This window comes from Athene noctua, chromosome 1, assembly GCF_965140245.1.
Source record: "Athene noctua chromosome 1, bAthNoc1.hap1.1, whole genome shotgun sequence".
Lineage (NCBI taxonomy): Eukaryota > Metazoa > Chordata > Aves > Strigiformes > Strigidae > Athene > Athene noctua.
The window spans coordinates 94,351,647-94,372,110 of record NC_134037.1 but is presented as its reverse complement, the minus strand read 5'-3'; the positions used below and the strand labels follow the sequence as shown (position 1 = coordinate 94,372,110).

Genomic DNA, 20,464 nt, shown 5'->3' with positions numbered 1-20,464 from the left:
GGATGCCCCAGGGCACGAAGCACCAAGGAACAGATGGGCACTCCCCTGGGGGAAGAGCTGTGAGCTGACTCCACCGGGGGCTCCCGAGCTGGCTGGTAACCAGTGTCCCATACTTTACAGCTGTGTTCCCAAGCCGAGCCTGCTTGGGGCAAGCAGCCAGGGCCCTGCAGACCAGGGGAGCACAAGCTAGCCAGGGTGAGGGTGCCGGCAGGAAGGTCCATGGGTCACGTCTGTGCCTTTCCGCTTCCTGCAACTAACCTTTGTTTTGTTCCTGGTGGCTGTCTGGCTTCATTTCCTTCCCTTGTTGTTCCCTTCAAAAACCCTGCCAAGGCCCTACTCTTGGCTCCCACTCAAGCAGAATTTAGGAGAATGAACAGGCACAAGGGACCGAAATCTACTGCTCTGTCTCCCACCCTGCCTGATGGAAGCTGTCCCCTGCCCAGCGAGTCCCATCCAAGGGCGGTTAGTTCAGCCAGGGTGACCTTTCCCAGCCCCGTGGATTCCTCTCGGGGAGCCAGCCATGGATGAGGAAAGCAGGCTGGCCGTGCCTCAGCACAGAGACACCATGTGCTGAAACCAGAAATGGCTCCTCAACGGCTCAGCTCCAGGCCCGGGAGCTGCAAGGACCAGAGCTGACGTCAGCCCCTTGGGACTGGCCTCCCGGAGGCTCCCGGGCTCTGGGTCTGCCGCGGTCAGCGGGCTCCGGCGCAGGCACACCAGGGAGTGGGAAGAGTTCAGGTGAAGCAAGCAGGAGCCAAAGCTTTGCTGCAGCTGTGTCAGGGTTTTACACTTCCCTGGGAGGGAGCTTCTCCCCTTTTATCAGGGAGGCAGTGGGTGCCGTGCTTGGCCTGCTCTTGTGACTCCAGGGTTCACTGTGCTGCAACTGACCCTGGGTAAGTCACTGCATTGCTCAGTGCCTCGATTTCCTCATCAGTACAACCCCAGCGGGAATATCCCTTCCCTGTGCAGAGAGTCCTTGCAGCATCCTGCCTCTGAGCACTCTGGAGACCACTGGGATGAAAAGTGCAGTGTCCCAGTTCAGCGGCAGTGATGGAGGGGAGCGGAGATCTTATTCCCCAGGAAGCCTTGCCTATTCCTAGGAAAAGCTGTGCCTGAGCCAAGGGAACTGCCTGTCCTTCCCTACTTGCTGGGGAACCCTGTCCTTCTGTCCCATGGGGAAAGGGAGGTGCCAGCTGCGTGCAGAGGTATTACAGTACATTCCTGGGGGCATTGTGTCTGAGGGCTACGTGGCAAAGATACACAAGGTGGGGGGGGCTGGAAAATCCGTTGGGAACAAAGGGGCTTCAGTGTGTGGCCTCTGCAGAAACCTGCTCCTTCCCGGCAGCAAGGACAGGTAAAAGCAGGAGGGATTATCTTGGTGTAAGAGCCAGATGCTTGCAACACCCAGCACAGGGCGGAGAGTGGGGCAGGGCTCATTTGTCAAGCTCTTGGGACTCATAAAGAGGCAGATTTTTGTCTCTGCCAAAAATGCAGAGATGTTGCTGAGCTGCTTTCCCCATCTGGAATGTCAGGGGCTTTAGCCTTCCTTCACAGTTGTGCCAAAGCACAGCCCAAGGAGGTGGAAGAACTTAACCCTGCTCTGGTGAGTCAGGCACAGAGCTGGGAAGAGGAGGCAACCTTGAGAGAAAACAAAATCCCCCCAGTATCTAATTCCAAACATAAGATTTAGGACGCTGGAGTCCTGTGTGCCCATGTGTTCCCTGGGCCAAGGCGTGTAGAGCCTTGCTGTGACCTCTCTGATCCACAGACGACTTTCTGCACCTGCATCCACTGCTCACTCTCTCTCTCTCAACTCTTTTTCTTGCCTATCCGTCCCTCTTCACCGAGGGGCTCAAAATCCCTCACCAGGTAGCTGGCTTCTTTTTTGCCAGGTACATATCAAGGCTTCTTCCTTTCAAGTGTCCATTTTCTTTACCATACCAATGGCATAACCAAGTATCCCCTATTTAATTGCCAGGAAGGGCTGGGATCCACTTCCAGAGCCCAAACAGGGACCATATACCCCTCTGTAGCACTTATTTCTCTCAGGTGGTCAGTTAGCAGCTGTACATCAGCAAACAAGGAGCAGGAGACGCCCCTGTGTGACATGAGGTGGATGTGGGGTCCCAGAAAGCCTGCGGATGGAGCACTGCTAGTGATGGGAGAGCAGGACTGGAAGAATCCCAGCTGCAGGAGCTGTCCTGAGGGTGGTGGCAGGACTGTGCAGAGCTGTCCTCTTCTACTCCCTGCCGTCCTGTCCCAAAGCCCATCCCCTTCCTTCTTCCTACTGAGCAGGGGTGAGCTCACAGCCCACACATCCTCTGGGCAGATCCCTGGGCTGGAGCCAGCCAGTGCTTCTGTCTCCTCTGGGAGAGGACAGCATGCGGGGAGGCCACCTCGGGGGGGGCACTGTTGGAGGGTCAGGGGTGTGGGACACGCCAGCCTTTGGGCAGGACGTGGCTGTGCTACCTCCTGGTATGATCCATCTTGGTCACTGCTGCGCGTCAGTGAAGGGAAGGCCTTCTGAGCAGCCCTGTGCCCCATGAGCTGACAAAGCTGGCATGGGCTTTGTGAGTGGGTCATATCCCTGGCCTTTGCTGATGAGCAACCTGCCATCACCCAGCCTGCTCCTAAGCCAGCATCTCACTGCTTCGCTGGAGGCCAAGACCCTCATGCCACCTCAGAGGCAGGTGCAGGGGACAGAGCGACCATTGGCACCTGCCAATGCTTAAAGCGGCTGTTGCACCGTTAAGAGTCCAGAGGACTGAGCAGGGAGCAGGGATGCTGGGAAGAAGGGCATGGCCCTCAGGGATCTCTTCCACAAGGTATGCGAGATTTGCTGCAAATCTTGCTCTGGGCATAGTGCTGGGAGCTAACGGAAATGGTGGGGGAGGAGAATGAGAGGCAGCCGAGAGTCTGTCCTTTGAGGCATCTGGCAAGGACCCAAGAGGGTGTTGGTGGTGGGAACACTGGTGGCACCCAAGCACCCGTCCCCATGGAGGAGGAACACGAGCCATTCCTGCTGGGGAGGGATGCAAGTACTATAAATAGTTTGCTTAACACACCATGGCCAGGCCCTGGAAAGCCCCAGCCCAAGCACATTCCCCGTTGCTGGCGCTGAGATGGCAGCTGTTGAAAAAGGCCAAATCCAGCAGCTGCTTCCCGGTGCTCTTAGCCCCCACCATGTGCCCCCAACCCTCCCCCGCTCCCCTTGCAGGGTGGCTGAAGCCATGGCATCCCCTGGCACAGGTGCCGAGGCTCGCCAAGGAGGTGCCAGCTCTGCACTGGTGTTGGTGCTGCTGCCCAGGCCAGTGGTGGCTGCAGGATGCTCCCAGCACCTGGCTGCTGGTGCTGGAGGGGCGAGGATGGGGAGGGGGTTTTCCTCCCTGACAGCCCTTGCAGCAGCAGGGACACCGCTGAGCCTGGCCGGGAGCTGCGAGGCCATGCTGGTGGCAGCTGTTGTCCACGCACGTGCCCTCAGCTGTGGCTTTCTCCAGCCCTGGCTCAGGATGCTGATCTGGGCCACGGCCCCTGCCTGTCGGCTCTGCTCACACAAAGGCCCCTTGTGCCCACGGGACTGACATTCCTGCAGCCGCAGGCCTGGGGCAGAGCAAAGCACAGCCGAGGGGGAGATAGGGCCAGAGCCCGGCTGCCGGGGCAGCTGGTGGGGCCAGGTGGGGACGGGCTGCAGTCCTGCCTCTCCACCATGCCTGGAGGATGGACATGAGCAGCTGGTGGGAGAGGGGGGCTCCAGGATGGGCAGGCAGTGGTAGGCTGCAGGAAGCTGGGGCACAGGGCATGAGAAGAGATGCCATGATGCTGGGGTGCAGGAGTGGTGGTGCTGTGCACCCATGGGTGCTGCCTGCCCACCTTGTGCACTCCCACCCAAGGCAGACGTGTGGAGTAGGCATAGGAAAGGCGGGAGTGGGCTGGCTGGTGCCCATTGTGAGACAAACTCAAAGCTAATAGCAGTTTTGGCCACATCTGGCCCCCAGCTCCTCTTGTTCCTCACCTTATGCCAGCATTTAAGGACTCTGCTGGGCCTCCTCCTTGTTCCCTTTGCAATGAGGGGGATGAGCCAGGCTGCTCTTTGTGACTTTAGCTGACAGCCGGGGACCCCCCCCTGCCTGCGGACCCCCTGCCGACACCAGCCTGCCAGCTGCTGGGGCCAACGAGGGAGGGGATCTGCCAGCTGGCGCCCGGAGGGAGGGAGGGAGGGAGGGAAGGGGCTTCTGGTAAGGCTATGCCTGGGGGCACCTGTCATCCCAAAGCCAGGGTGTCACCCTGCCCTACAATCGGGCCTCTGTGTGTGTGACGAGGCCCTGCAGCTGGGACAGTGATGACAGCTCTGCTTGCTTGCCCCTGTGTCCTGTCCTCACCTGAGCCCTTGTTTCCCAGGGGCTTTGGAGTTGCACGGAGGAGCAGGGAGCCCAGGCTGGCAAGCTGCAAGGTACTCCCACCCCACGGGGGGCAGCTCAGTTCACAGATAGCCAAGAGCCAAGCGCAAGTAGCCCACCTCCATCCAGCCCTGGGGAGCCTCTGGAGGGCAGCCTGGGGAGGCAGATGGGGGACTGCTTCCTCCTACAGTTGCACTTCAGCAACCCTCCATGCTCTCATCCAGGTTGGCTTGCCCCAGAGCTGGGTGCTGAGGGGAGACTGGTCCCAGAGAGCTAGACTGGCACAGAGGGCACCCACATGAGGGATATTAAGATGCCAGGAGGGTTAAAGTGCACAAGGGCACTCCTCTTCCAAATGCTGAGCACCTCTGGGACCATCTGGGCTGTGGTGCCCTGCTGGGCTTTCAATAAGGGGCAGGATGAACATGCTGACAGAGTCCTGCTCTGAGCCACAAAGTGAGAAGTCCCACTACCCAGTCCTCCACTGTCATTTTCCTGGAAAATTTTTGCCTCCAGCTGAAGCCTGCATGACTTCAAAGCAGGAGACAGCACTGACCACCCACAGCTCCTACCCAGGGTCACATACCTCATGTGGTCCCTTCCAGGGTCCAGAGCTCCAGGCTGCCCTCCACTCCCACCCACTCCACGGTTAACTCCATTGTATCCAAGCGGACCCTCTTTCCCCTCCCCAAGACACCTTTCTTTAAGAGCAGACTCCGGCTCTGCTACTAGCAGAGGAGACCTTGTGGCAAGGAGCCAGCTGGGACAGCAAACCATGACCAATGTTAATCCACCCTCCTGCAAAGTCCACAGGGCCAAATCCAGCCTTGCTGGCTGCCTTCAGTCGCTGGCAAGGTGGGGGCATGCCAAGTTTAAACTGCTCCAGCCACTTGCATGACAGAGGCACTCAGTGGTGCCCTGGGGAGGCCTTTGGGACACTGTGGCTGCACCCACTTTCCTGGGGCACAGGCTGGGGTAAAGGTGCCCCGGTCACCATCCCAGCCCGGCACTAACACACTCCTCCCACCTCCACCAGGGACCAAGCACTGGCTTGAAAAATCCCTGGGATAACTGAACAGCCCTGCTAACAGCATGCTGCTTGCTCTCACTTAAAGAGCAGTGCTTCCTTACACGTAGCACGTGGTGCTGCCCCTTTGTGTTGGCGTTAGGACCTCCCTGCAAGAAGAGGCGAGTTTTATAAAACCCTAGGGGATATGGACCCCTCCATCCCCACGGCAAGACCTGTATCTGGTGGTGCTCCTCTACCCCAGACTGGGCAAGCAGCATGCCTTGGGCTTGGCTCCACATCTCATCTCCCCAGCCCAGCCCATGGCAAGTGGAGGGAGGATGCGACGCCCAAGTCACTGCCCGGGCCACACGTCCAACAGATCTCAGTTTATTCCCGGAGTGCGCAGTGAGCGGGGTGAGGAAGCGGAGCTGCCGGGCGGGCAGCAGTGGTTCTTGCTGCAGGCACATCCTCCAGCGACAACAGGGGTCTGGGGGAAGCTAACTGCCTGCCTGTCTGCATCTGCAGTGCAAAGGATGGGCTGTCACCCACTGCCAAGCTGGAGCCACCCTGTTACCCCAGAAGAAGGGGAGTGGAGGAGCGCAGAGAAGTGCAAATATGTTGGCACTGAAGTCCATCTGCACTGGGCAAAGGAGCCCACAGGAAGAAGAGAGTGTTCTAGTGTGAGGGTGAGGGAAAGGGAGGGGAAAAAAAATATGTACGCAGAACAGCCCCCCAAACCACCACCCCCTCCTCTCTGGGGGAAGACAGCAGCTCTCGGGTGCTGGCAACCCCCCAGCCCTGCTGTGGGTCATAAGCAGGGGCAGTGGATGCCCCAGGAGCTCCCAGGGATGGGAGGGAGGTCAAGCTGTGGTGGTGGTATTGCTGTGCTCACACAGAATAGAGAAGCTTCCACTGCACTACAGGGTGGCACATGTTCATGTGGCGGGGGAGCCCCCAGACATTCAGTGCTTAAGTTGCAGAACTTGACCCAGTGGTGGGGCAAAGGCAGGGGCATGAAGGTGGGAGGGATGTGTTGAAGGCCACGCAGAAAGAGCCAGTGGGCTCCACGCTTTGGTCATGCTTGGTGATGAGTGCAGTGCAAGGGCTTCAAGAAGAGTATGGCTCTTCCTCCTCTCAGAAGGCCACTCTGGCTCGCTGGGAACCTGCTGCGTCTGCCTGAGGAAGGCGGTACCTGCTGATGCTCTCAGGCATGTGCAGAGACAGTCAATGCATGCCAGTGGGGATGGGATAGCACTGGAGTACCCCCCCTCTTTCCCCTGCAGCTCCTGCCTCTCCCTGCTCTGCAGCTAGCCCCCAGCCTGCTCCTTCACTCCCACCAAGCTCAGTGCAGGCATGCATGGGTACCCCAAACTGCTTGCCCTCCTCCTGTTCTGGGGTGGGGAGAGAGGAAGTAGGGAGCAGAAAAAAGCGCAGCCTAGAAGAGAAGAAGGGCATCCCCTGCCTGCCTTGACCCCGGTCCACCAGCGAGGGTGGCGTGAGGCTTGCTGGGATGCAGGGCTGGTGGCTCAGCATGGGATGGAGCGAGGGGGAAAGAGTATCCTGTGTCCACAGATCCAAGGGGAGGCACTTGGAGGGGGCCTGGCCCGTCGGGGTGTCCCAGCCACAGCGCGGATTTGTCGTGGCTCCTAGCCGCACATCGTCAGCAGCAGCCACTGGGAAGGAGAGGGAGAAGGGATGAGAAGGGGCTGGTGCACTTCTGACGTGCCCTCACGTGTCAACTTTGACAGCCCTCCAAGAAACGTGGAGCTTGCAGCAATCCTGTTTTCTCATCTTGATCTTATGGGTTCTTTCCCTACCAAAGGGCCTGGAGTGCTTTCTACCACCCACTCTAAGGGCCCTGTTCGCCCTAACGCCTTGTCCCCTTGTCTCCCACCCCACCTCCCACTGAGCTGAGCTCTCACCTCAGTGAGGTTCATGACAGCGGTGCCAGTGCCATCGGGGTCCATGCTGCGGAAGAATCCTGCAGGGGCACAAAAGCAAGGTGAGAAACACATCCCTCTGTGCCTGCCCACCCTGCCCCAGGGCCACCACTCACTGAACATGGCCTCCAGCTTCACGAGGCAGCAGACAAAGTTGTCAAAGTCCACACCCATGTCAGTGTCTGCATAGCGAGCCACCACCACCTGATGCAGCTTGTTGTTCAGCTTGAAACCTGCAATGCAGAGAGCAGTCAGTACCCCAAGTAGGCAGGAGAGGAGGGTGTAACAATGAAAGTCCATGCCCCCACCTGAAGGGTCCACCAACCCACCCAAGGAAGGGCACTGTGTCCAGCCTCAGCAGGAAGAGGGGACACTCTCCCTAAAGCCGTATGACTAGTTAGCTCACTGATCCACCCAAGGCCTCTGCTTTGCCAGGACGAGACCCTGCAGGTCAGAGGAAGACAGAGACTGGGACCACCCTGTGTGTGTCCCTAACTCTGAGGATCCAGCACTTGGCCCAGCTGGGATGGAAAGAGCCTGGTGCAGACACGGGCTACAACTCACTACCACAACAGGTTGGTTCCAAGCACACAATATAGGCTGGTTTCACTCTTCTCGAGCTACCTAGGACAGGGCTCTGACAGCAGGAGCCCCTTCCCCAGCTCCCAGCCCAGCCTCATCCTTCTCCAGACCTACCGGCTGACTCCAGAGCCATGCGCATCTCATAGGAGCTCATGGTGCCCGACTTATCCAGGTCATGTTGGCGGAAGATCATCTGCAAAAACATCACAGAAGATGGGAAGGACAGGCTCTCATGTGGCCTCCAGCCTGGCTGTTCCCTCACCCTGATGCCCCAGGAGGGTTGCTACCCCTGTGCTGTGAGCCATGTCCCCTGCTCCTCACCAGCCAGCTCCGGATCTTGTTCCACAGGATCTGGAACTCCACCAGCCCAAGGCGGGCACTGCCATCTTTCTTGAAAGCAGAGGGTCAAGGAGAAAGCAGCCAGCAAAGTGGGCATAAAGGCAAAACCATCAGATCCCAGCCATCTGAGGAGACAATAGCCTGGCCACACTTGCCTTGCCTAATTTACACCCCAACTTTTCCTCTCTGTCCTACAGCATCAGCAAGATCAGAGCCTGCAGGAAAAGTGAAACACTTAAACTAGCTGCCATGCCACTCTGCCGGAGCAGCTGTGCTGCTGCTGTAGGAAACACATTGCTCTCTTGTCCCTGGAGCAAAACTGGGCTGGCCTGCAGCAAAAGGGGATGCTGCAGGGCCAGGCTGGTGAAGGGCTCGGAGGTGCTCTTCTACCCTCACCTGATCCCTCAGCCGCATGTCATTGTGCAAGCAGGAACACAGGCCATAGCTCCTGTTGCTTTACACCTCTCATCCTCAACCACTGGAGAGGATAGTTTGGGGGGAAAGAAGCGCAGCAGCCCTCGTTCCCTTTGAGGAGTGCCTCGAAGACTGGGTGGCATCACGACATGTCAGGCTGGGCAGCCTGTGGGGAAGGGAAGCACAGGGAGCTTCCTCCCAGAGGGGTTGAAAGTGTGAGTGAGGCTGGGCTGGGCTTCTGGCAGCAGAGCCAGGCCCCAAAGCAAGCAGGTGAACTGACAGCCCTTTCCAAAAAAACTGCTGCTAAAGCCCAGGGGTGTAGGGCAAGTGGCCCTGAAGCCACAAGGACCCCGTCCCTTCCATCCTTCCTTCCCTTGGTTGAACAGTCTCGGCACGGCTGTAGAGCTGAGCCCCAGCTCCTGTGGAGTTTTGCTGCCGGCAGGCTGAGCACCAGGGAAGCTGGACCCTGCCCGCAGCACCAAGAGGATACATCCATCAGGTTGACCATGTTGCGGCAGGAGTCCAGGCTGAACCCATCTGTCTTCAGATCTTTGTCTGAGGAGGAAGGAGGAGGTTGAGCACATGCATCAAAAGCCAACCTGTTGAGCAGGCCTGGGCTGCGGGGAAAGGGGGTGGGGAGGGCAGCGCTTACGTCTAGCAATGACTCTGTTCAGAATAGTCCGGAGCTCGAAGACGCTGATTTCCATGTCCTGCAGCAGAAGCAGAGTTAGCAGCATCCTTTGCCTGCTCTTCACCCAACTTGTGGCCATTCCCCCACTCTTGCCTAAACATCTCTGACTTAGTCACAAGACATCAGGGTGCTGTTGCATTTCCTGCATGCCCAGAAGAGTTTGGGTCACAGCTGGATGCCCCTTCCCAAAATCTGCTCCCGTCACACCACCCCTGGGAGCAGCTGGGCTGAGCCGCAGCAGAGACGGACTCGTTTGCAGGATGGGCCTGAGTGAGTGTGGGGTGGGCTGGAGCTCTCATGGCCAGGGGTTCTGTCCCCTCCCCAGGTTGGGGGCCCTCAGAACTCAGCGCAGCCATACCCACCTCCCCTGCCAGCTGCTGGAACATGTTCTTGAAGCCATCCTCTATGTCATCCTCAGTTATTTCCTCCTGGGGTGACACAGATCAGAAAGAAGAGGTTAGTGGTCAAACCCAGGCTCTGCCCTGCCTCCCAGACTCAGCAAACCCAAACTGGAAGGGAAGCTATTCTTTGTTCTTCTCATCTTTGTTACTTCCCACATCCCTATCACCCTGACTCTGCCAGCCCCCTCCAGCCACAGTGACATCCCAAACTCAGGCAGCCACCTCCTGCCTGTAGCTCCCCCTCCCAAGCCCCAAGGCCTCAGCACCAACTGAACCAACACAGCAGCTCCTACCTCATCTGCCAGATCTGCCGAGATCTCCTCGTCCAGCTCTCTAGGGTCAGAAAGAAGGAAAACAAAGTGATGAGTGGGGTCCCCAGCCAGCCGGCTGCCTGCAGCGGGGAAATGTCCCACTGCTCACAGACGCAGGGTGTCCCCTGGCCAGGCAGGGACTCACTCCGTGTCTGACTGCTTCTCGGTGAAGACCCGCAGGACGAAGTCGGCCTCCTTGTGTGGCTCGAAAGTGGAGGGCACAACGATGTACTCGCCAGGGGGCAGCCGGATCTGGTTGCTCACCTCCCGCAGGTTGATGAAGGTCTCAGACCGTGCCCGCGACTGGTTTCGCAGGAAGAAGTCCTTCTTCAAGTGCACGTTCTGGCTGCCCTGGGCCTGGGGGAATGGATGCGCTTGTGGACCGCAGCCCCACAATGGCGGAGGATCCACAGGGAGTGGCAGGACCGAAGCCAGACATCCCTGCCCTGCCCACCCCAGCAGGATCCATCCCTCCCACATGGAGGTGCCCAGCACCCAGCAGCACCCCAGCCACTGCCAGGGTGGTGGGAGATCCCTCCCATGGCTGCAAATACATGCATTAACCCACTGCTGCCCACTCTTGTGCTCTCTCCAAGAGGGGGTAGGGCTCCAGCGGCTCAGAACATACCTCCTCAGGAACCTGCAGGGAGGAGAGAAAAGGGAAAAAAATCAGAATCCCAGTACTTGCCCCCATCCCTTCCAGGTGCAGGGAGCACAGGACAGGGGACATTAACCCACAGGCTGGCCAAAGCAGGTGGGAAAGGTTTCCTTAAGGACTGCGGTACCAGATCAAGGTGGAACTGGCAGGCTGACCCTGTCCCAAGGAAGCAGCATCAGGGTGGGCAGGAGTTACCTCATAGACAGCGAAGCCGATGGTGTGCATGTCACCCCCCACCCGCCGCTCCCGCCGCCGGTGCTTCTGCATCAGAGCCACCAGAAAGCTGCAGGCCACCTCGTCGTCCCCAGGGTCGTCATCCTCTTCCAGCAGCTTGATCTTAAACTGGGGGTTGATCCAGAATGTGGCTGGTAGGAAGAAGATGCGTGGATGAGACTCCTGGCTCCGTCGCGCTGCCAAGAGCAGAGACATGAAGGGGAGAGGTACCTGGGTGATTCCTGCAGCCCCCAGCAGTGCTCCCCCGGCGCCACGTGCCCTCGAACACCTGCGTGTGCCACCTGCTGAGCTCGTCCTTGGTGAGGGCATCAGGGGTCAGGTTGCAGATCTCCAGCCTGGAGAACTCCCTCATGAAGTCCCGGAAAGACATCCTGTGGGAGGCAGGCAGGGGCTGAGGCCAGGGCATTGCTTGGTGGGAGGGAGGAGAGCACAAGCAGCTCTGGACCCAGCCAACATTTTGGGAGAATTAAGTGACGGCGAGATCTTTTACCCTGAGCAGTTCTAGCTCATTTAAAGCCCACTGATGTGTTTGGGGAAGAAGGGATGTTTAGCTTTCCTAAATGTTTATTTTGCATTTAGTTGGCCTGAATTTCCTTGAAAGGAGGAAAATTATTAACTAGATCAGATGAGAAAATGCTAGCAAGCTGGAAAGCTAGCTCATAAAGGGAAGTCATGTGTTTCAGGTGAAGTAGGACTGCAGGATCTCTCCCCAGCTCCTGTGCTCCTTCCCAGGCTGGCTGCTGAAAAAGAGCAGCACTTTGCTCTGGCACTCACCAGAACTCCCCATCCTCCATCTTCAGCTGCAGCTCTTCCCTGTCACCAGGGTCAATGTTGTCCCACTCGGAGGAGCTAGAATAGCAGGAGAGATATATGAGATGAATCAAGAGCACTTCAGAGCTGGCCCTCAACTGCCCCCCTTGCTGATGCAAAGGGCACTGCATGCTGCGAACTTCCCCTTGGCAGTGCTGTGCACTTGATTGCTGTGTGTGCAGTGCCCGCTGGCCTGACAGCAGTGGGACAAAGTCCCATGTGTCCAACTCACCCATCGCTCCAGGCTCCAGTCCACTCCACCTGACCCCAGGGGTTCCTGATGCGGATGAGCTGTTCCTGCTGACCCCGGTAGTTCACCTGCCAGCCACCACACACAGGAGGTTGAGCCCATGCCACTGGCCAGTCTGTTTTATTGCTATTAAAGTCTCATATAGCCAACTTACATCTCTGAAGGCTGTGACAGAATAGGCGTGGCCCTTCACCAGCTTCTTGAAGGTCACCGCTTCCATATCAAAGGCACTTGTGATCTGAGAAGAATGTGCAAAGCTCAAGTGGATATGATTAAATTCATGTATCCCTACCCCTACCCTCCACCATAGGGAGACTTCCCCTTGCTTTGCACCACTCCAGCCAAGAGAAGCAGCAGGTACCAGAACTCTCTGCTCAAAGGCTGCTGACTGAGGACAATATAAAGACAGTTTCCCAGCCAGAAGACCCTGAAGAACCATTAGGAAACCATCCAAAGTTCAGAAAGCAAGAAAAGGATTTCATGGGAGGGAATGGAAAACCCTAGTCCAGATAATTCTCAGATGCTGATGTAAGACATAGCCAGAGGTATAGGCAGGCCCTTGTTCAACAGTCCACACTTGTGTTGGACATTCCTGCTCCATCCAAAGGAGCCCGTTCACAGCAGCTGGGCTGCAGCCCCAGGTGCTGCACCTGGGGGCTGCCACGCTGGCTCTGGAAGGGGTGCTCTGCTAAGAGGGGAAAGAAATAACCTCCCACCCAGTGTCCCAGGGAGGGGTCTGCTGACACAATCTTGGGTGGCAAGGCCTCGCTTTTGGTCATTGCTGGGGCAGAGCCCCTGGCTCATCCCAGCGTACCACTTACGTCGATGGAGCAGCCCAGCAGGGACCCTCTCTCCAGAGCCTTGCGGATGATGTGACCCATGTTGCGCGGTGGCCGCTTGAGGTCATACATCTCTGCCACACCGCCGGTGAAGTCCTCAAAGCCCTCGGTGGTGCTGCCCCCCGAGAGCGCCTCGTAGCAGCCATTCAGCCTGAGCACCAGCCGGCAAGAGGGGTGTGTGAGGTGACAAGGACATAGCACACTGCTGCTCCCCAGGCACCCAGGACAAGCAGGGCCAGGGATAGAAGACACCTTCTCCCCTCCACCCCACACAGTGAGGTGCCCTGTCCCCCACCCACCCATGTGTCTGCCACGGAGGTACCCACTTGGCATAGGCTTTCTCCAGCAGAGCACTCCAGAACTCGGTGCACTCCGCCGAGTGGACGAACAGGAGCTCCCCGTCCTTGGTGGGCAGCTGGTCGTCCACCACCACATCCACCCACTCACCGAACTGCCAGATCTGGGGCATCAGGAGAGAGTGCGGTGAGCTCAGAGCATCACATGACTTGCTCATCCCTAGCCCAGAGGGATGCCCTCAATCCACTGCCCTCCCTCCTGCCTCCAGCTCTCCAGCCATGGGGGCCAGGAGCTCCCAGCCCACCTGGAAGTGGAAGATGCCGGCATAGTCCTCCTGGAAGCTCTGCCCATGAGGCACCACGCGGTGCAGGAGCTCCTCGTTGAGTGTGAGGGAGCCAATGGCAGCCAGCAGCCAGCAGTCGCCTGGGCAAGGAGAGGAAGCCAATGTGAGCATCCACCATGTCCCTGGCTGGGGGGGGGATCGGCGGTGGATGTGTAGAAGCCTGCGGTGTGCTCTCCTTGAAAACACTTGGGGCTCCCCAGCTCAGAAAGTGTGTGGAGAAACCAGAGAGCGTCCAGCAGACAAATGGAGCTCAGGGAGATGGGCTCGTTCAGCCTGCCTCGGGGAGAAGTATTAGCTCAAGTCAACAGGGAACGATCCTGCCTGCCCTGAAGCCTGTGTCCACATACAGTCAGCACCAACACCCCCCTTCTGCAGCCGTTCATCTAGACCCTTTGGGGACTCATTCATGACTGCCCTCCACACCTCAGACAGGGAGTTCTGCATTTAAAAAAACATTTATCAAGTGAGAGGTTTAATGCTGCTTCCCCAGCTTCTCAAATTATGAGTAACATCACCACACTTAACCACAAGTGCTGCTCGAGGCCAGCACTGTGCTTCAAATTCTTTGCCTTGGTTCCCCTTTCTCTTTTGCCTTTGAAGCCTGTTACACCTTAGCCTTGAGCCTGGATAACCTGTACCAGGCTGTGGTTTGGCGAAATAGCATTTCAGACTTTTTAATGACCAACTGAACGCCACTGCCGTGCTCCAGGCTGTTATGTGCTCCAGTTACTACCTCGAGTTTGTTCTAATTACTGGATGTATTAAATGTGGTCAGCTCTGAAACCAGCATGCTATGTGTGCTAAGGTACATGATACTCCCAATCAAGTGCCCAGCTTGATCCAGATCAGGATGACACTCTTGGTTGTACCCAGATCTGGTTCTGATGACTACAGAATCTCAGTTGCCAGCACACCCAGCCCATTAACACCACTCTCTTGTCTCAGTGCCTTTGCCTTGGCAGACACACCTGGAGAAATGACAAATCGCCACTCGTACTCCACAGTTCTCTCAATTCCCTTCTCCCACACCGCACCACTGCTTCAAAAGCACTTTGTCATGACCAGCACACCCTCACCTCAATTTGTTACTGTCATTCAGCTGCCATCCCTCACCATTTACCAAAGCAGTGAGCTCTGTGGAGCAACTCCTGGTGTTGTTGTCAGCATGTGTCAGGCATGGATCCACTTGACATCTCTCCTGACCTTAGCACGGTCAAGCTGTGCACACATCAACCCATTTTTGCGAAGCCTTAACCCAGGGCCACCAGGAGGCACAGTGTGTTCCCCGCCTTCCAGTTTCCACCACAATGAATGGGAAAGGAGCCTTTGGTACAGAGATGGTTGTGCAGAGGCTGGCATGAAAACGTGGTGCACGGGCCCGGAGAAAGGTGCTGTAAAACTGGTCCACCATCAGTCTTACACAAACACCTCTTCTCCAGCCACACCAACCCTCCCCAGCCACTGCTCTCCAGACCAAGGTCTGAGAACAGAACTCCAGCACTCACCCAGAGCCCCCTGGCAGATGTCCGTCCGGGTTGCACCACCAACAATGAACTGAGGGTCATCCACTAATTCCTGCAGGAGGAGGAGAGAGTCAGATGCTGGATCTCGGCAGGGCCTGGGCTTCTGGGGGGCTGGCACTCACTGGAGCTCAGACTCGGGAGGAAGGGTATAAGGTCCCTGAGAGATGTACCCCACCTACCCTCTGCCAGGGAAATCTGCTTGACTACAACCCCAAGGCCATCACTGTAAGGTAAGGCAAGATCTTCTGCTGTAGCCATGGGAGGACACGGCTAGACAGACTAATGGCATGGCCCTTGCACTCGTGGCACCAGGGGATACACACCCTCAAAAGCCCCAGTCACTGAGGGTGACACATCCATGCCACAACACCTAGAAACAATGACATAGCCCACCCATTTTAAAGCCCAGAGTCTGCTGCCCAGGGGAAACAGGGCCTGCTAGACATGATGCTTTTCTGAGCAGACGCTCATAGACCATTGCTCTGGGCCTCTGGGAAAGGAGGTGATGTAGCATTTAAGGGACTTTGAGCACCAGAGGAGAAGGCCAGGGCCAGGCTGCAGCTTGGTCAATGCAGACATTGCAGGATAGGGATGCCAGCCCAGCCTGAGGAGAAGCAAGCCCATTACTTACCGATGGACGCTTCCACTCCACCCCCCGTGTCTTGCTGGAGTGTGGCCCCAGCTCCTTGAATCCGAGGGCAGAGGGGCCAGCTGGGAACTGGGGATCCCTAAAGAGGGTGCCGCTCTCAATGCACTGCTGTTTGAGGGCCTCATAGTCCTGGTTGAGATACTTGATGGCGTTGTTGTGCTGGCCAACCCCCTCAGCTTTCAGGCGGTCCCTCTGCAGACGGGCAGCCATGCCACCAAAGGGCATCATAGCTGGGCACCAGCAGCGCTACCTTCAGCTCCACTCTCTGCAATGAAACGGGCATGGCTGGGCTGAGGCAGGATCTGGTACCCATGCACACCCCTGGGGATGTCAGCCACAGTGCCAGGCTTGGAGGCTGGATCCCCAATTCCCCATTGCCCCCACAGCAGGGACCTCCTCCGTCAGCACTGAGCCGGGGCAGCCAGCAGAGCCCACACACAGAGCATCCCCAGAGTGGGCCCACGCGCCAGGAGGACATCCCCTGATCCCATCCCTGGCAGCAGCCCCGTTCAGAGCCATGGCCTCCAGCCCAACCCTCACAGCCCTGCTGTCTTTAGGGGACACCAAAGGAATAGAGCGGGTGTGAGGGCTGGCTGGGAGGAGGCAGCCTACTGGCAGCCAGACCGTGGCTCTCTGGTCCTGTCCCCTTCCTGCTGCGCAGAAAGGCCGAGCCCGGAGGAGTTTCAGGCGCTTTCCGCCCCCGACTGCCTATCTTCCTGGCACAGCTTTCTGGGACCTTCCCTCATCCCGGCCCGTCGCAGCAGGGAGGGCGTCAGCAGCCATCCCGCAGCTTCTCCCAGCCCCTGGCACCTCTCCTTCTCCCTCGAAAGCCGGGGTGGCTGCCTGAGCACTGAGTCAATAGGGCCGGGAAGGGAGGAGCCCAGCGGGGCGCAGAGAAAGCTCTATCTATGGGGCCGGTGGAGGATGAGGGAAGGAAGAGGCGGGAGGGCCCCTCCCGGCACACACACAGGCGGGTGACTCAAGCCTCGCCGGCGGCCAGCGGAGCAGCCTGCAGGGAGGCACCGGGGAAGCCATGTGGGGTGCAGTGGGGCACCCCGGCACTACTTGACCGGAGCAGGGCAGACCCCACAGAGCCCCCCCGCTGCACCAGTGCCTCTCCCTGGTGAGAGCTTTGCCACAGGCCTTCCTCCCGGGGGGGTTTAACCGGCAGCTCACCACTGGGCGCTTCGAACAGTCGGGACACAGCTGCCGGGCACGCCTGGCCCCGCAGCCCTGCCCCACTGCACCCGCTGCGGTGGGGAAAGCCCCAAATCCCCTCCCTGCGCACAGCTGCCCTCGGCCCTGCTCAGGCACCCGAGGCTGGAGCTGGCGCTTGTGCCCACCGCACTGCCCAGGCTGGAAGGGGCCTCTGGGGGCCAACTGGTCCAACCCCACCATGCAAGCAGGGTCACTGCAGCAGGGCCATGGGGCAGGTGCCACCACCGGCCTTTGCAGCTTACCCTGCCCCACTCCCCAGCAGTCTCAGCTCCTGCTTGGCGGGACTGGTGCTGAATACTCTGAATACTCTGCGTGAGGCAGCAGAGCAGTTGTTAGGTAAATAACCCAGGAGCCAGCAACCCACTCAGAGCAGTGGGCTAGGATCCCAGGAGAGCAGGGTGAAGTCTGGCTCCAGAGAGGCAGCTCTCCTCCTGAAATGCTGTGATAGCTAAGGGAGGGCAGGCAAGAGCGAAAAGGGTGCAAGCTCTTGGCATATACATAGGGCATGAACCTGGCAGCCAAGGAGGTGCCCTAACTAAAAGCTTTTTGAAAGGAAAAATATACTCCTCCCCATCACTCTGCCTGCCCTGGGATGCTCTAAACACACTATTCTTCTCCAAGGCAGCACCAGCCCTTCTCTCCTCTACAATGGCCCCAAATCTATGGAGCTCAGCCCTTTTCCATCACCTCCTCCCTCTGACTCCTGTTCCACTGCCAAGCCTCTCCTAGCAGAGAGGCACTCGTTGTCTACAGAGCTGGCAGGATGGCTCCTCTGGTCTGAGCCACTGCCCAGAGCGCAGGGGGGCTGCGGGAAGAGGAATCCCAAATCCCAAATGCAGCCGCCTGTACAGCCTCCAGTTCCCACCTCCCCAGCCCTCACACCGCAGCCTGACGAGGGCCGGAGAACTCCCCATGCCCGCAGCCCCTGCCCGGGTCCCTGCACCCCCTCCCACCCTGCCTACCGGCACTGGACATGGCCGCAGACACGGGGAGCTCTGTGCAGCCGAGACATGGGCACCGTGTGAGTTATTCTTAGCTCTCTGGCTCAAAATACTTGGGAAGGTTGTATTCAGTGGCAGACGGAGGTCACGCAAGCGCAGAGCTAGGAAAAACATTTCAGACCCCAGGATGGGACAGGAACTAAGTTGGGCCTTAAGCAATGGTGTTGGTTGCTGATGACTCCCCCAGGCTGATGCTGAAGGACGCTGCAGGTCCTCCACCGGGGATGAAAGGCCGTGCAGAGACAAACCAAGCCCCCGGGGCAGTTTTCCACACCAGGCAACATCCAACCACAATATGCTGCTTTCCAGTATTGGAGGCACCTCTGATCCCTCCTAGCTGGGAGCTGAGAGACGCTGGTCCCTGCAGGGTCCCTAAGACCTCCTGCACCTCAGTGCGTACTGAAAAACCCCTGGACAGCATCACAGCTAAGTCCAGCTAAAAATGTCTGCAGACCTCTGGTTCGCCAGCTGCTCCTGGAGATCGAAGGAAGGGGGAGCTGCCTTCCCTAAAGCCAGCCAGGCCGAGCCCAGACACCGCATCCTGCCGCATACTCGGCTCGGGGTGAGCAGCCGCAGCCGCCCGTAGGGTCCCACACTGCGCAAAGCAGCTCCCAGGCCCTTCCAGCCCCTCCGGCTGACAAAGAGCCTCACTTCCCACAAGCTCCCCTTTATGCTCCCGCATCCCCCCGAGGAGATGCGGCGTTGGCTTTGGGTCGGCATCGTACCCCGGGGGTCGCTGCGGTACCCGATTTACTCGCCGCCCTGACTGGGAAGGCGCCGGGTCTCTGCGGCTGCGTTACCTAAAGCAAAAATCCCCGCGGATAAAAGGGGATGGGGGGGGGGTGGGTGGTGGTGAAATACGCAAGCCGGGAGGAGCTCACAGTCTGGGGGAGCAGCCGCTGGGCAGCGGGCACACACCCCCCCCACCCGGTGCTAACCCCGTGCTGGGGGTCGGATAAGGGCGAAAGGATGGGGATGAGGAGGGGGGAAATATACTTACGGAAGCTGCCGCCGCCACCGCCCTGCCCGCTCCGGCCCAGCCCAGCCCAACCCGGCTCGGCTCGGCCCAGCCCTGCGGAAGGTGGGGTTTCGCGGGCAGGATGTGCGAGCAAAGCCGGGAGGGAGGGGGAATTAAAGGCGCAGCGACCGCTCAGCTCCCGGGAAGGGATCTACCGGGGCTGCTGCTGGGGTCTTGGCTGCGGTCACCCCTTCCCAGCTCCCAGGGATTGAGGGCTAGCGCCGGGCTGGACCAGCTCCTTCCACCTTTGCTCCGAGCAAAGGGCTCGGTGCACACGGAACCCGGGGCAGGAAGGAGAAGAGTGAACAACTTTCCCCTGGGAAAGAGTTTGGGGGTGACACGGCACTGCCCCGTGCTGCTGGCACCCCAGCTTAGCTGGGTGAAGCTCTGCACTGTGCCTTGTCCCAGGGCTTGTTGACTGGGTGCCAGGGCTGCGCACGGTGGTCCCAACGGGCGTCACCCACCCTGGCGTCCCTCCTTCCCTCATACCTGGGGAGGCTGCGTCCACACCACCTCACTCCTGCAAGCCCAGGCAGTCACAGCCAGCACCCACCCCACCAGCTGCCCCTTGCTGAGGGGTGCCAGCAGGGCCCATCCCGAGCAGGTCCCGCTGCCCTGGGGCTTCCCATGTGTGCCCTCCCAGGTTGGGGCTGCCCATGCGTGCCCTCCATGACTCACAACACGGCTATGACGAGTGGTGCCGCTCCCGACAGGTCTGGCCACAGCGGGGCTCGGCAGGGCACTGCACAGACCAGTGTAGTGCAATATGGCTTTGTCTGGCATGGCATGGCCCAGCGTGGACTGGCACAGCTTGGCCTGGCGTGGCTTAGGCCAGCATAGCTTGGCCTGGCATGACGAGCTCAGCAAAGCTCAGCCCAGTTCAGCATGGCCTGGCCCAGCCCCACCAGCCCTGGGAAGGAGCTCTGCATTGACATCCTTCTGGTGACAATGCTAAACATGGTGATCCCAAGGGGTATCTGCGACCATGCAGCTCCTTCTCCTCCCGGTGTGCCCGGGCGCAGCTGGGGAGGCTGTGCCGGTACCACCCCACTGCAGGCACTGGCACTCAGCTGCTCCCCCTGGTTTCACAGGGCACCTGCTTTCCAAACCACTCCGCCTTGCCCCAGGGGGACAGATCCTTGCTCAGCAGGGAGCAGGTTGCAGTAGGACCAGGAGCTGCATCCCTTGCCCCAGGGAAGGGCAACAAGGACAATTCAAAACCAGCTTTAGCATGGTCCGGCTTGTGCCTGAACAGCTCTGCCAGCTTCTTCTCTGGCCTTAGCCACCCTTGCCCGCTCAGAGCCACCCAGCCCAACCTTGTTGTGACCCTATTCTCTTGTTCCATCTCTTGCCTCATTAGCCCTTGGTGGCCTTTAAAGCCGCTTTCACAGCTGACTCTCCTGCCGTAGGAGAGAACTCCTGTGTAATCCTGTCACGCAGGCTGTCCCATGTCCTGCCCCTTGTGCTTGGGAGCAGTTTCTGTCAAATACCTGCATAAATACCTGAGCAATTTCCTTGTTCCCTTCCCTCAAGCTTCCCT

The 20,464-nt window shown here is 58.8% G+C and overlaps 1 protein-coding gene across 2 annotated transcripts; it reads right to left on the bottom strand.

Annotated features, from left to right (window-relative positions):
- Nucleotides 1-5,777: 5,777 nt before the first annotated feature.
- On the bottom strand, nucleotides 5,778-18,982 carry CAPN11 (calpain 11). Of its 2 annotated transcripts, none has more exons than XM_074896988.1 (22): nucleotides 18,907-18,982; nucleotides 15,670-15,952; nucleotides 15,021-15,090; nucleotides 13,477-13,595; nucleotides 13,202-13,335; nucleotides 12,858-13,026; nucleotides 12,191-12,274; nucleotides 12,019-12,104; nucleotides 11,751-11,825; nucleotides 11,187-11,347; nucleotides 10,938-11,107; nucleotides 10,713-10,724; nucleotides 10,230-10,441; nucleotides 10,067-10,106; nucleotides 9,735-9,800; nucleotides 9,334-9,391; nucleotides 9,172-9,236; nucleotides 8,250-8,318; nucleotides 8,043-8,121; nucleotides 7,463-7,579; nucleotides 7,329-7,387; nucleotides 5,778-7,079 (listed from the first exon to the last, which is right to left on the bottom strand). In XM_074896988.1, the coding sequence occupies exons 2-22, from the start codon at nucleotides 15,913-15,915 to the stop codon at nucleotides 7,053-7,055; spliced, it is 2,118 nt and encodes a 705-aa protein (XP_074753089.1). In that variant the 5' UTR covers nucleotides 15,916-15,952; nucleotides 18,907-18,982; the 3' UTR covers nucleotides 5,778-7,052. The 2 variants fall into 2 exon arrangements, with proteins under 2 accessions (XP_074753089.1, XP_074753090.1); XM_074896989.1 differs by having other exon boundaries at nucleotides 9,735-9,797.
- Between the last annotated feature and the right edge of the window lie 1,482 nt (nucleotides 18,983-20,464).

Coding starts and splice junctions, on each gene's coding strand:
- CAPN11 (XM_074896988.1), bottom strand. CDS start 15,915: ATGATGCCCTTTGGTGGCATGGCTGCCCGTCTGCAGAGGGACCGCCTG. Junction 11,108..11,186: donor GGGCTGCAGGAATCACCCAG/GTACCTCTCCCC, acceptor TCTTCCTACCAG/CCACATTCTGGATCAACCCC. Junction 8,122..8,249: donor ACAAGATCCGGAGCTGGCTG/GTGAGGAGCAGG, acceptor ATGTTTTTGCAG/ATGATCTTCCGCCAACATGA.